Raw genomic sequence first — 12,697 nt, 5'->3', positions numbered from 1 at the left:
AAAGCTAGCTCAATTAAGTAACCCAACATATAAATTCTTAATTACTAAATCATATTTTGCCTGTTAGGAAAGGTAATAGTCTAGAAGCATAATAGATTATATAAGGCCACAGGCAGTTCAAAGCAGGGATGACCAAACAGCAAACAAATCATATTTACAGCCATCCTCTCTACTAAAAAGGACAACTAGTTATTATACTAAAATGACCACTTTGATTAAAATTTAAACACATAAAATATTCTTGGTTGAAGTCTGTATACTGTAAGAACATGATCACCTACATTCTCATAAATATTTAAACACATTTTTCTTCCACATGGACATTAGTAATCTTATTGAAAGAAGAACTTATTAACCCAGCATTAACTTTTTACTTCACCCATGGAGAAACCGGAAGTTAAATTTACCATTCAATGTTACAATCTATTAGTGCCAAAACAGTTCTTTTTTCTATAAATTTTTTATTTTTTCAAAAAATAATTTTAACTGTCCTGTTTTACATGTGTCTTACAATTGTAAGCCATTTCTAATGCTTTTTGAAAGGCTTAATTATAAATCATAATTGAAAATGACTAACCCTGACTAAAGCATAAACAGATGTCTGATTAATGTGCCGAACCACTCTTTTTCAATATACATCAATCCTAGAGAACAGTCTCATTATCATGATATTGCATATAAAATATTCATACATATTTCAGATTGCTAGAGTCTAATAACCTCCCTTTGAAGATGAATAAAAACACACACACCTCTGCTGTATAAGTAATGTGAAAATCATTAGGTATTTTCCCTAACAGATCAATATAATTTGGAAGACTAGACTACCTTGTTTCTCATTTAGTTAAAACTTTAAAGAAAAAAAATGTTTACAATGACTTAAAGACTCCTGTATAAATAGCTAAAGACAAAATGAATTGGGAAGGATGTCGGTCAAACACAGCTGAGTTCTACTCAATTCAAATTAGTCTCTGGACAACAAAGCTCATTTTCTTAACATATGGGTTTCTTCAGGACTTGATAAGATTCACTGAGCACCATAGTAATCTTTTAAGACACTAATCAAATACATGGTCCTATAATTTAAAACCCCAGAAGTGGTTTTAGGACAACAGAAGCACCTCAACCACTAAAATAAGCAAATTTCTGTTATAAGTAAAATTACCACACAGCAAATCCTGGAACAGTTCAGCAACTAATAAATAGAAAATGGTCTTAAAAAGCTGCTATTTCTGATTATTCCTTTGGCTCCTTCAACTATAGTTAAAATATACAGAAAATAATTGGTTGTCAGAAAGTTTGTGACTACATGATATGCTTCTTATGAAAGAATACTGGCCTGAGTTAAGAATGGAGAACTCGGACCAGATGCACAGTGGGTATTTCTATTACCTGGGCTATGGGCTCCTCCTGAGTAGTGTCTGACAATTGGGCAAGTTTCATTAGGATTTCACAGTCTAACATAAAACAATGACCAATGTATTCAGTTCTCCTGGACTCAATACAGGAATGATTAAAGATGTGCTAGAAATAAATAGGTCTAAAGCTGCTATATCCACCCAGCAAACTCAAAGAGCCCGTGCTAACCTACACTGAACACAGCAGCAAATACTAATGTTATATTGAAGTGCAGATCATCAGATTATATCTAACCACATTTAATATTTATATATGTGGTACTAAACCCTCAGAAGATTAGACTAATGAGAGCATAGTTTAGAAGCACATTCCTCATTGCTTTTTAAAGTTAAATATAGGCTTTTCTGTTGAAGTAATTTATATTTTTCCTACTTCCTAAAATAGGCATCAGATTTCTAAACTGAAGAAAAAAGTCTCAAAGAGCCACATATTATGTACTCAGACAGGTCTAAGAAATAAATAAGTTAATAAATTGAATAAGTTAACTTGAATAAATTAAGAATGCACATTCAGAACAGAATTGTAGTTTTTGGTCAGCAACATGTGAACCAAAAGCAAAAATCTGCCAAGATTAAGGCAGGGGTTTTTTTTTTATATACAGTACAATGTGTTTCCCCCTCCCCCACAAAGTTCATTAAGCATTCACCTTTATTTAAAATGCACTGCCAAGCTAGAATACAAGCCTCCTAATTAAAAAATATATATAGATGTCATAGAAAGTTCCCTCTGTTTTAGAGTCTTCCTTCTACCTAGCAATAGTATTTCCCTTTTGCCTTCACACAGTGGGTATAAGAGATTACCAAAACAATCATGACTTTGATGACAAAGCATGACCACTGTCAGGGTGAGAGCCGTTGTAAGGAATTACTTTCTTCTTCAGCTGGAGTCAATTTGAGTGTTGGCAGTTTCCGAGGAGGAAGCTGAGGGCTTTGGCGAAGATTGTCATCCATCTGTAGAAAGTATAACAGATATAACTAAGACTGTGGCACCACTTACATGGACTGTGGCCTCCCCACCCAAACTACAGACTAGAAGAACACAGAACCATGTTCCCTGGACTGTTACAGAAACCTTTATTTTCACAAATGATCTCTCAAGAAACCTAAATGTCATACCTCAAATACCAGTTGACTCAGTATCTGTAAAAAGCAACATGGCTCATCCTTGATACTATCACAAAATTATAGTAATTCTACAAAATGAATATTCTACTGAACCCAACCGTAGCAAGACTTAGTTTAAGAAGTCTTCTAACAGTAAGAGTAAATGTAATATACTAAGCTCCATGGTTTATAAAGTATATTCATGTACAATATCATATTTGATCTTCCCAACACACTGTGAAGAATAAAAGGCATAGACACCATCCTTCCATGTTTTACAGATTTGAAAAATGAGGCTTGGAAAGGCTAAGTGATTTTGCCCAGGTCAAAAAGATAGTTTCAAAGCTGAAACTTGAACTCAGGTCTTCCAGGTGCAACACAATTATTCTTTCAACTCTACATTTTTGCCTGAAAGCAACCTGTACTGCACTCAAAAAAAACAAAAAAACCCCAAAAAACCCAGTTCTTTTAAGTTGAGAGTATGCAGTTCATGGAAGCTAGGAAAAGGAGCAAAAAGAGGGATAAATTCTTTAGATCTAATCCTGAGGTCTTCTAAACACTGGGTTAGTTCTAAGCAGGCTTTCAAGAAACAAATTAATATGGAACATATATCTTTAATGAGACCACCCCACAAGGTACAAGATTCACGTTCTGATGCTGAGTTTATTATCAGTTGAACTTCATAAGAGACTTGAAAGCAGCTGCCTTCAAAACTACAAAACCAACAGAAAATGGCATCCTATCACCAACTTCACAAGCAAACTGTTTTAGAGTTTTGCAAGATGCAGACCATTCAAACTCTCCCACATCTTCTCAAGATGCTCTTAGAAAACAAAGGAAATATTTTGGCAGAGGTACACAGGATTTGTAGGAGAGGAAATAAAATAAAAGATCAACTTTTTAAGTTTTCCAGTGAAAAAATATTACTAGTGAATTTTTAGATCACTTGTGTTAAGATGTCTTTTCTTTTTTGCAAGTACTAGTTACTTAAACATGATTTTTTTTGGCTAGATTTTCTGTCCAAATTGTGAACAGTGGCCGCTAATAGGATTTGTTGTCCTGTCATCTTGTAGCAACCAGTGAATCACACCCACCACTGAAAAACTGATACCAGTGGGTGGGCAGTGAAGGGAGAAGAAAGCCTGACTGAAATGGGTCAGAAAACTCAAAAATTGGTGATGACCCAGATGGCTATGTACAAAGTGGTAATGGGCCTCCTGATTTTACCTTCTGCATATGCAGGTATTTTATAATTCCCTTTCCATGTTTGTCGTAAGTTCACCACACAGAAAATGGAAACTATACTGGGCAGCCTTCCTCAAGCAGACAGTGATCTTTCCTTTATTCCTACTTAACACTTCATCTATTTACTCTCATGAGATTTATTGAATTGTGCAAAGAATTGAGTCAAACCAGGCTTTAATTTCAAATATACCAAAACTTCAATAATAATTTTAGTATCCAGTTTTACTCACTTTTCAAATTACAACAACAAACAAAATACTACAAAAGAAACAGAAGGTCATCCCAGAGAATGACAGTGATAAACCTGACTACTATTAATCCTGGTAGCAGACAAAATCTCATTCATGAGCTCGGCAGTGACTACTGGGGAGAATACCTAACTACAAAGTTCATACTGAAGTTCCATTTCCAGGGTTTAAGGGCCCTCTCTTTTTGCCAGTTGAATGACCGTGGGGTAAAGTGATACAAGCTTCAGTATCCTCATCTGTATAATGGGGACAATAACAGTATCTGCACAAAGACACTATTGTGAGGTTTAAAATCAGAAGTTTCTTAAAAGAAAAAAACACAAATGGTCAACAAATAAATGAAAAAATGTTCAACATCTCTAGCAATCAGGGAAATACAAATCAAAACACTAAGATTTCATTGCACTCTAGTCAGAATGTTAATTAACGAGAACACAAATAATAAATGCTAGTAAGGATGTTGGGAAAGGGCACACTGACGCACTGTTGGTGAGACTGCAAACTAGTACAACCACTCTGGAAAGCAGTGGAACCACCATATGACCCAGCTATCTCACTCCTTTGTATTTATCCAAAAGAACTGAAATCAGCATACTCTAGCAATTACAGTCACTTCAATGTTTATAGCAGCACAATTCATAATAATCAAATTATGAATCAACTAGATGCCCATTAACAGATCAAGAAAATGTGGTCCACATACACAATGGAGTTCTACTCAGTCATAAAGAAGAATGAAAAAATGGCATGTTAGTAAATAGATGGAAGTGAAGAAAACCATGCTAAGTGAATAAGCCAAGTTCAGAAAATCAAAGGTCAAATATTTTCTCTCATATGTGGAAGCTAGAGCAAAATAAGGCAAAGAGGTGGTGAGTGGAGGGGGACAGATATCATAAATATATCTTTACTTTTATAAATATATAGAAGATCAGTGAGCAGAAGAAGGAGAGGGAGGGAGGAAGGAAGGGAAAGGGGACAAAATATGGAATGAATTTAACAAAATCATGCTAAATGCATACACAAATGTAGCAAAGAGAATGTCATATACATATGTATATAAAAAAGTACCAACTGAAAATAAATAAATGAAGGAGTGAAAGAAATATTGGTAAAGGAGGGAGACTAGTGAGAGGAGGAGGGAAAAAAAGTGGTTGGGGTTGGGGGGAAAACTGTTTAACATATTTTAAGCTGCCATCATTTAGCCCTCTCTTTCTTAAATTTAAAAATGGCATCATCTTCAAAGTTTTGCAAAATAAACCAGTATAATATTTGCACTTAGAAAAAATCCAGATTAGCACAGAGAAGATGCCAAATTCTCACAATTCCATCTGTGGTAACTGTGTCATTCTAGTTCTTTTTTATTAATATATGCCTATATCTGTTTTGTTTTTATAAAAGTAAAGTCATCAGTAGTACATGATGTTAGTTTAAAAAGAGAAAAACCATTCTAAGCTTGTACCACGGTATTTGTTAGACCTTGAAAACTGTTAGCCAGTGTTATGAGGCCCTTGAAAAAATGAAGCATTATTTATTCATATAATAAAAAAGTGAGTTCATCAGAAATGAAAAAAAAAGGTGTGACTTTTGTGTATTTTTTTCAATTAGAATCACTCTTGAAGTTTCCATTGCTGGTTCTCTTCCCTACCCAGTTTTTCAGTATCTCTTTCACAAAATGAATACCTCAAAGAGGCAGAATACATACACCGGTGAAACAGTGTAGACTCCATTCAGAATAGAGAAGGACAGGAAAGAGAAAAACTAACACAGGTCATGTGGAAGAAAGAAAAAGACATCATGGTGCTTTTAATAAGAAAGTATACGTAGTAGTCCAGGTACATACAATCTTTAGGACAGAGAAAGGAAAGCAAACAAGCAAGAACTACTTTTGTATTTTTTTAAAGTCAAGCTTTTAGGTCTCCTAGCTTGATATGTACAAATTGTGTGGTAAAAGTAAACATAATACCATTATCTGACCTTTTCCAACAGTAATCAGGTCACTACTGGCTCCAAAGCACTGTATTATATACAATTTTAGTATATATTTAGTATATTTAAACAATTTTCTACAAACACTTTCAAGAACTGAAAGGGTAAGGTAAATAACGCATGACCCAAATTATAACATTGGCTGCAGAATGGAAAATACTAAACTACTGTAAAATGATTGAAGTAAACTTGACCTTTTCAATCAAATTGGATTCCTTATTTACAAGTTGTGTGAGTTTCTGTAGATTTGCATCTACCGTTTCTTGTCCAGCTGGAGAGATGCCTAAGAAGCCAGGGCAGAAATCAGAGAAAGACAGGAAATTTTGAAAGTCTTTAAAGCAGTTTAGATTAAAAGAATTTTGAATCTACCCACTTTCCCAAATGCCCCACCCTCCAAAAAAGAAAAAAAAAGGCAAAGACAAAAATCATTCTGGGTTCAAAAGCAAAGTTAGGAAGAATAGTAATACTACAAATCAAACCCTCAACAAAGGAACTAAAATTTGCCCACTAAGAAGACACTGTGAGCCAAATAATATGCAGCCAGTCACGACCACAGTAATTAGTAAAAACACAGTAGTCCATATTTCCTTTTGAAATTTAAGTTGTACCTTTTCTTCACCCTTTTCAAATGGGTCTTTAGTCACAACTATTTGGAAAGCTTTCTAAAGCACTGACTCCCTAACAACCAAAATATTTAAAGGGCCTTTTTAAATTATAACTTTCTGGGATCCATCCCTATAAGATTCTAATGTAGTAAGTCTAGAACAGGACTTTCATTTATTGTTAGGCAGGTTTGCTAACCACTGCTTCAAAGTAACAAGGTTGAATGTTAGTTTCAAGACTATCAATCACCAATCCCACCCTAGGTACCAAACATATAATCTACCATAAAAAATAAACTTCCACCTATGCCATCTGTCTTTATAACTTTTACTTCTTAAAAAGGCAATTCTAGTCAACTCTCTCAATACAAATTTAGTATCACAATCACTTAAGCACAAGGCCCCACACTCACAAAGAATTGAATCTTAAGTGACAGGTGCCCTCTACTTACTATACCTCCAGTCTGATGCAATCATTTTTCAAGTACTGGAATCATGGGAGTGCACCTCACCAAAATCAATCTGCTACTAATTTCTGTTCACACAGGAAAATGCTAGAAGCAGGTAAAAATCATTTAAAGTAATTGTGCATTTTGCATTAGAATAAATACTATTTTTTAAGCAGGGACTTAATACTTGTCATTTATTCTTTCAGAATAAAATTATCCACTTCGAAGGGTAACATTTAAAGAGACAAGATATATATGAAATCCTGAGGAATACAAAATAAATGTCTATTTCTCTAAGAAGTAACTCATGAAGGAAATGAAATTTGGAAAATGCAACTTCTTGAAGTGATGTACATCAATATTTAAAGACAATGTTCACATTTTTTTAATTAAAATAAGAAAAAAGTTTTGCTTATGCATCCCCAGGAGACTATGTCAATACTCTGTGCAAACAAGTATTAGCTGAAGAAGAAACAGCTTACCTCCAAGACTAAGCCTAAAGTAGCTGTCTAGAATATCATCACAAAAGCGACACAGGTTGGAGAGCTGTTTCAGATGTTCTTGTAACTGGACTTTAGGAAACCGTACTTTGTAAAGAGGTGCAAGAAAACCAAACACATAAGCATCCAAGGTAGAAGGCCTAGAAATAAATTAAGAATTTTTTTAAAAAACTTGTAAGAAAATATTAACCTGGGATTGTGCTTAAAATTTTTCAAATATATTTGTCAATTCTGAGGTATACTATAGTGTTTTAAAAATATCTACTTGGGACTGGGGTTGTGGCTCAGTGGTAGAGCGCTCGTCTAGCACATGTGAGGCACTGGGTTTGATCCTCAGCCCTCAGTACCGCATAAAAATAATAAAGTTATTGTGTCCATGTACAACTAAAAAAATTGTTTTGAAATCTACTGACCATTTAGTTTATTAAAATGATGCAACAAGAACTTTGCCCTTTACACAGTTTTAAAAATATTCTATTTTATTTAGAAGAAAATGAAAAAGAAGAAAATTACAGATTTGTTTTTACTCACAAGTGTTAAATAGGAGATAGAGTGGGAACAATTGTTTGTTTTACATTCACTTATATAGCACATTAAGCCAATGTTTGATTACTACTGATAGAAAAAGTTTCCTATAATAAAAACCCACTAAATCTCTCTTCATTTAAAGTGACTCATCTTTGGGGGGAATAAGGGGACTTGCTCTAAATTACTACTCTCTGACTATAGATGCAGAAAATATCAACATTTCTAAGGACATGTACTCACGTATCTCCAAAGAAAAACTGAGATGTTCCCAATCTGTTTGACAGAAGATTTAGGCACTCCTTGGCATCTCTGTATATCTAATAAGGATGAAATTAGATCTCAAAAGTAGGAAAGATGCTCTGAAACTGCTTTTGAGATAGCATCTCTAGGTAAGTCCACCTGTGCTCTCTCTCCTATCCCTTCCCTGGAAAGCCCTCACTTGGAGAATAATCCAGACCATACCTGAGCTTCCACTTCTTGTACACGGTAGAGGGGAGGCTCTCCTCTGGTTAGGAGAATTCTATTCAGTGCCCCTCTGGACATCCTTCCAGGCAGAATCAAACTCAAGGGGAAAGGAATTCGTGAAGCAAACCATGGCTTTGTTACAGTAAAGTAATTGTCACTCTCAACCCAGAATGTGTGAAGCTACAAAAGGAAAGAGAAAACATTCAGAGGATATCCTTTTAAAAGAAAGATTAATCAATATGCAAGTTTTTCATAAACATCCATCAAGTGACTTTATATAAATTTTCCAGTTAGAATGACTCAAGATAAAACAAGATTTTTAATGTGTTTTGCTATATCCCAAGAACCCAGAACAAGGCCTAGCACACAGTAGGTGCTCAGTAAGTATGTGCTGAATGAATGAATTACAGTTCAACCAATTCTATGCATGGAGCAAAAAGTTTCATCTCACACCAAAAGTATTTTCATTTCCAAAATGACATTATCTTTCATTTTGATGCATCACAATGATGTTAATGTCTAACAGAATCCAGCTGCACAATAATATGAAAGAATTAAGATTAATATATAAGTGAAATTCCCTTAAGCCCTTTTCATTGTTGTCCCTCTAAACAAAGTAAGAACATTTTCAACTAAGCCACCAAAACACTGTAATATTCATGAATGCTCACCACAGCAGGGAGTAGCTTCTCTTCAAGGAGAGCAATGTAAGCCAGTGTATCTGCCCCTTGCTTTGCTGAGAGTTCATAATCAGCATTATATTTCTATTAAAAAATAAAACCAAAGAACCTCAGAAGTCAAAGAACATTCCAAGGATGGCCAAACAAATTAGGACTCCTATTTTTTCTCGTAAGTGGCAAACATGATATTAAAGGGAAAAATAAACATAAACACAGTAAGAACTGTTGCCTAATGTACATAAGGTTCTCAGCACTACATCATGCACACAGTAAATATCAGTTATGATTTTTTTATATTAATTACTATTATTTCAATGCTTGTTAATGACCTAGTTCAGAGCATAGCAAGTAATACAAAGTTAACAAATAAAAGTGAGTATTTTTAACACAAGGGAAAAAAATCCACTTGGTTGTCTTTTTCTCCATGAAAAAAGATGGGAAATATTTGAATTTAGAAAAGTCCCAAACTGCATTGACCTCAGAATTTCTTTTTAAGTATTGGCAAACCAGAGGAATGAGAAGTTGTGCTCCATTTGTATACAATGTGTCAAAATGCATTCTACTCTCATGTATAACCAATTAGAACAAACTGAAAAAAGTTTTAAAAAATAACAAAATAAAGTATTGGCAAAATCAGTTATAAACTTCTGCACTTATACAAATCTTCACATGTTTAAACATTTTGGATATATTACTTAAATATTTATGTGTTTGAACGTTTTAGTTACATTGTTTAATAAAACATTTAACTGTTACTATCAGATAAGTGTTTTTAAGAAATAAACAACTGCTATTTGGTGAGAACTCAAATATATCCAGCATGAAATGTGTAGCAACTATATGACTAAATGGTGTAATTGTGAAAATACCTAAACTGAATTTTCTTATATATATGAATTTCAGTAAAATCCAAGCAAAGTGTATGAAAATATATATTGTCTAGCCAGGCACTGTGGCACATGCAGGCCTGTAAACCCAGCAAATAGGGAAGCCAACGCAGGAGGATAGCAAATTCCACAGCAGCCTGGACAACCTGGAGAGACCCTGTTTTAAAATAAAAAAAATTAAAAGGGATAGGAATGTAGCTTAGTGGTAAAGCACATTCGATCCCCAGTACAAAAAGAAAAGAAAGAAAATATATATTTCCTAGATAGACAGAAATATGTCTGACCTCACCATATGATTTTAAAATTACAGTAATGCTCATGGTTTACAGCAGTGATTTTGAAGTCTATTTTTTGTCAAATCCCAGGTATCACCAATTACCTAATGAGTTGCAAAATAAGAACTCTACACCTTACAATGTTTGTTGTTGCTGTTGTTTAAGTAACATCCAGGAATCAATAATCATCAAAAGGAACCACCCACCTGTTTTCTTAAAAAGTTTAGTATTTTTGCAGGCTGAGAAACAGTGTTGTCTTCAGTTGTCAAAATTGGTACATCACCTACAATTCAAAAAAAAAGTTTACATACAAAAAAATGTGTTTTCTTTTTAAGAGATTCCAATACCCTAAAAACTACACCAACTGCACATTTGGGGGGGAGGGGATAAAATTAGTAAATACGCCTAGTTTTTTGCAATTTCACAAAAAGCAGTTCTAAAGAACATTTTCATTTCTCATAATTTCCACTGATTTGGCTTGCACTTTGAGTTATTACTCAGAATGATCAAACCATAAGCAACACACTGCCAAGGTCACGGTAAGAAGAAACTAAAACCCCAAGGAACTCTAGGACCGTATGCTTCATGATATTAAATGAAAGGGGGGGGGGAGGGGTTAAAGGGGAGAAAGGGTTGTCTAAAAGTTTACACGGTACCTCTTGAACCTCTCCAGGTGTTATCTATGAAACTGACTTTCAAGGGTGCACCAGAAAATTTGGCATAAGCCTGAAACAGAGTTTGCAATAAGACATTTTAGACCAAGGACGTAATGCAAATCTGCAGAGCAGCTTTACTTCACAGTCCCGTCCCCCAAAGGCAGAAGGCGCCTGCTTGACACGGAGGCTGAGTCCCTCCCGGTGATCTCAAGACCCGGACGCGCGCGCCAGCTACCCGGCTTTCGCGAACCTTGTTCCCCAAAAGGTCCCGGAGATGCGGAGCGCAGCAGGCTTTCACCGCACGGCCCAGACAGCTTTGCAAAGCTAAGAAAACTCGCAGCCAAGCAGGAAGCCATGATGCTCCCGCCGGGCCACCGCGGGGTCACAAGGCCAGTTTGTGGCTTGTCCACCGAAGTGAGCCCAAAGCAAGTGCAGTGAGCAGCGCCCGGGCCCGCCTCGATCCCGCAGCGCCGCGGAGAACCGCGTCAGACTGGCCTCTTGCCTCCGGCCCCGCCCCTGCTTCCCGCGCCCTGGCCCGCGAGGCGGCCTCACCATCACCACCAGGGACTCGCTGTGGATGGATGGGAGCCCCCAGCCGCCTCCCCAGCAACTGAGCTCCAAGGGGGCCGCCATCTTGCCGGGGCCGACCTTTACTACCCGGAAGTACTTTTGTCGCCCACTTTCCGGCACGTGGAAACGCGGGGGCGGGACGAGGACCTGGGAGGACAATTGGGGGTTCTGGGGAGAGGCGGAAAAGACCACTGGAAAAACAAAAGCTCTTTTGGCAACTCGATGTAGGGATTGAGCGGCTTGGGCCTTCAATCAAACAGAGCCGGCATTTATTCCTCAAGAAACAATGATGCCTACTGTGTGGCAAACTTTGTGAACATTACTATGCTGGGCTTAAGAGTGAGTGATGACATGGGAGAATGAACTCAGCACACAGTAAGCACTGCTTGTTCAGTCCTTCCCTACATATTTAGGACCTCTGGCTGCCTTTTCATTCTCAATCTCAGTTGTCATCCTTATTCCAGTTTCTTTAAATGCAACCCTATTCCTGAAATTTAACAGGTGAATTTTTCCTGCCTTCAGTGGTACCCCTTCAATAGGAAATATCATTCTTCTTCGTTCAACTTATCCCTCAAAAATGAGCATAACTTTCATGTTCCTTGGGAAGACTACAAAGTTAGGAACTTCTTTGGGGTATACAACTCCTTGTATATACTTGAATTGTGGCTTCTAGTCTTAGTTACAGACCTTTACCTCCCACTGTTTAGCAGCTCTTTGAGGACATAGCAGAGTCTTGTTTATTTACAAGGGCTGGCTTCGTAGGTGTGAGACCAGAGGAGTTACACAAGGCCCTATGCTGAGAAGGTTCCTCACTTAGCTAATGCTGCATTGTCACTGTGTGAAATCTTCATCTTTTTTTAACAAGAGGCCTTGCATTTTTGTTTTGAACTGAGCCCTACAGATCATGTAGCTAGTCATGTCTGGGGGCCTACTGGGCATGTACTAAATATTTCTTGAATATGAAACCTGAAAATTTCTCAGAAAAATCATTAAACAGAAAAGATAGGCAGTGAAAAGAGCAGTGATCCAGGTGTACTTACTGGGTCCCAGAGTCAGGACTTGGAGACTGGGTCTTTCTTTTTGG

The 12,697-nt window shown here is 36.5% G+C and overlaps 1 protein-coding gene across 3 annotated transcripts; it reads right to left on the bottom strand.

The window, feature by feature from the left end:
• Positions 1 to 1,945: 1,945 nt before the first annotated feature.
• MTX3 (metaxin 3) lies at positions 1,946 to 11,698 on the bottom strand. 3 transcript variants are annotated; one of them, XM_079145359.1, is made up of 9 exons: positions 11,596 to 11,698; positions 11,044 to 11,113; positions 10,594 to 10,670; positions 9,217 to 9,309; positions 8,543 to 8,725; positions 8,321 to 8,397; positions 7,535 to 7,692; positions 6,196 to 6,284; positions 1,946 to 2,369 (listed from the first exon to the last, which is right to left on the bottom strand). In XM_079145359.1, exons 1-9 carry the CDS (start codon positions 11,674 to 11,676, stop codon positions 2,259 to 2,261), a joined length of 939 nt encoding a protein of 312 aa, XP_079001485.1. In that variant the 5' UTR covers positions 11,677 to 11,698; the 3' UTR covers positions 1,946 to 2,258. The 3 variants fall into 3 exon arrangements, with proteins under 3 accessions (XP_079001485.1, XP_079001487.1, XP_079001486.1); XM_079145361.1 differs by lacking the exon at positions 6,196 to 6,284; XM_079145360.1 differs by lacking the exons at positions 10,594 to 10,670; positions 11,044 to 11,113 and having other exon boundaries at positions 11,596 to 11,685.
• Positions 11,699 to 12,697: the final 999 nt, after the last annotated feature.

The sequence above is a fragment of the Sciurus vulgaris genome, assembly GCF_902686455.1.
Source record: "Sciurus vulgaris genome assembly, chromosome: 6".
Taxonomy (NCBI): domain Eukaryota; kingdom Metazoa; phylum Chordata; class Mammalia; order Rodentia; family Sciuridae; genus Sciurus; species Sciurus vulgaris.
This window is presented reverse-complemented; position numbering and strand designations above follow the sequence as displayed.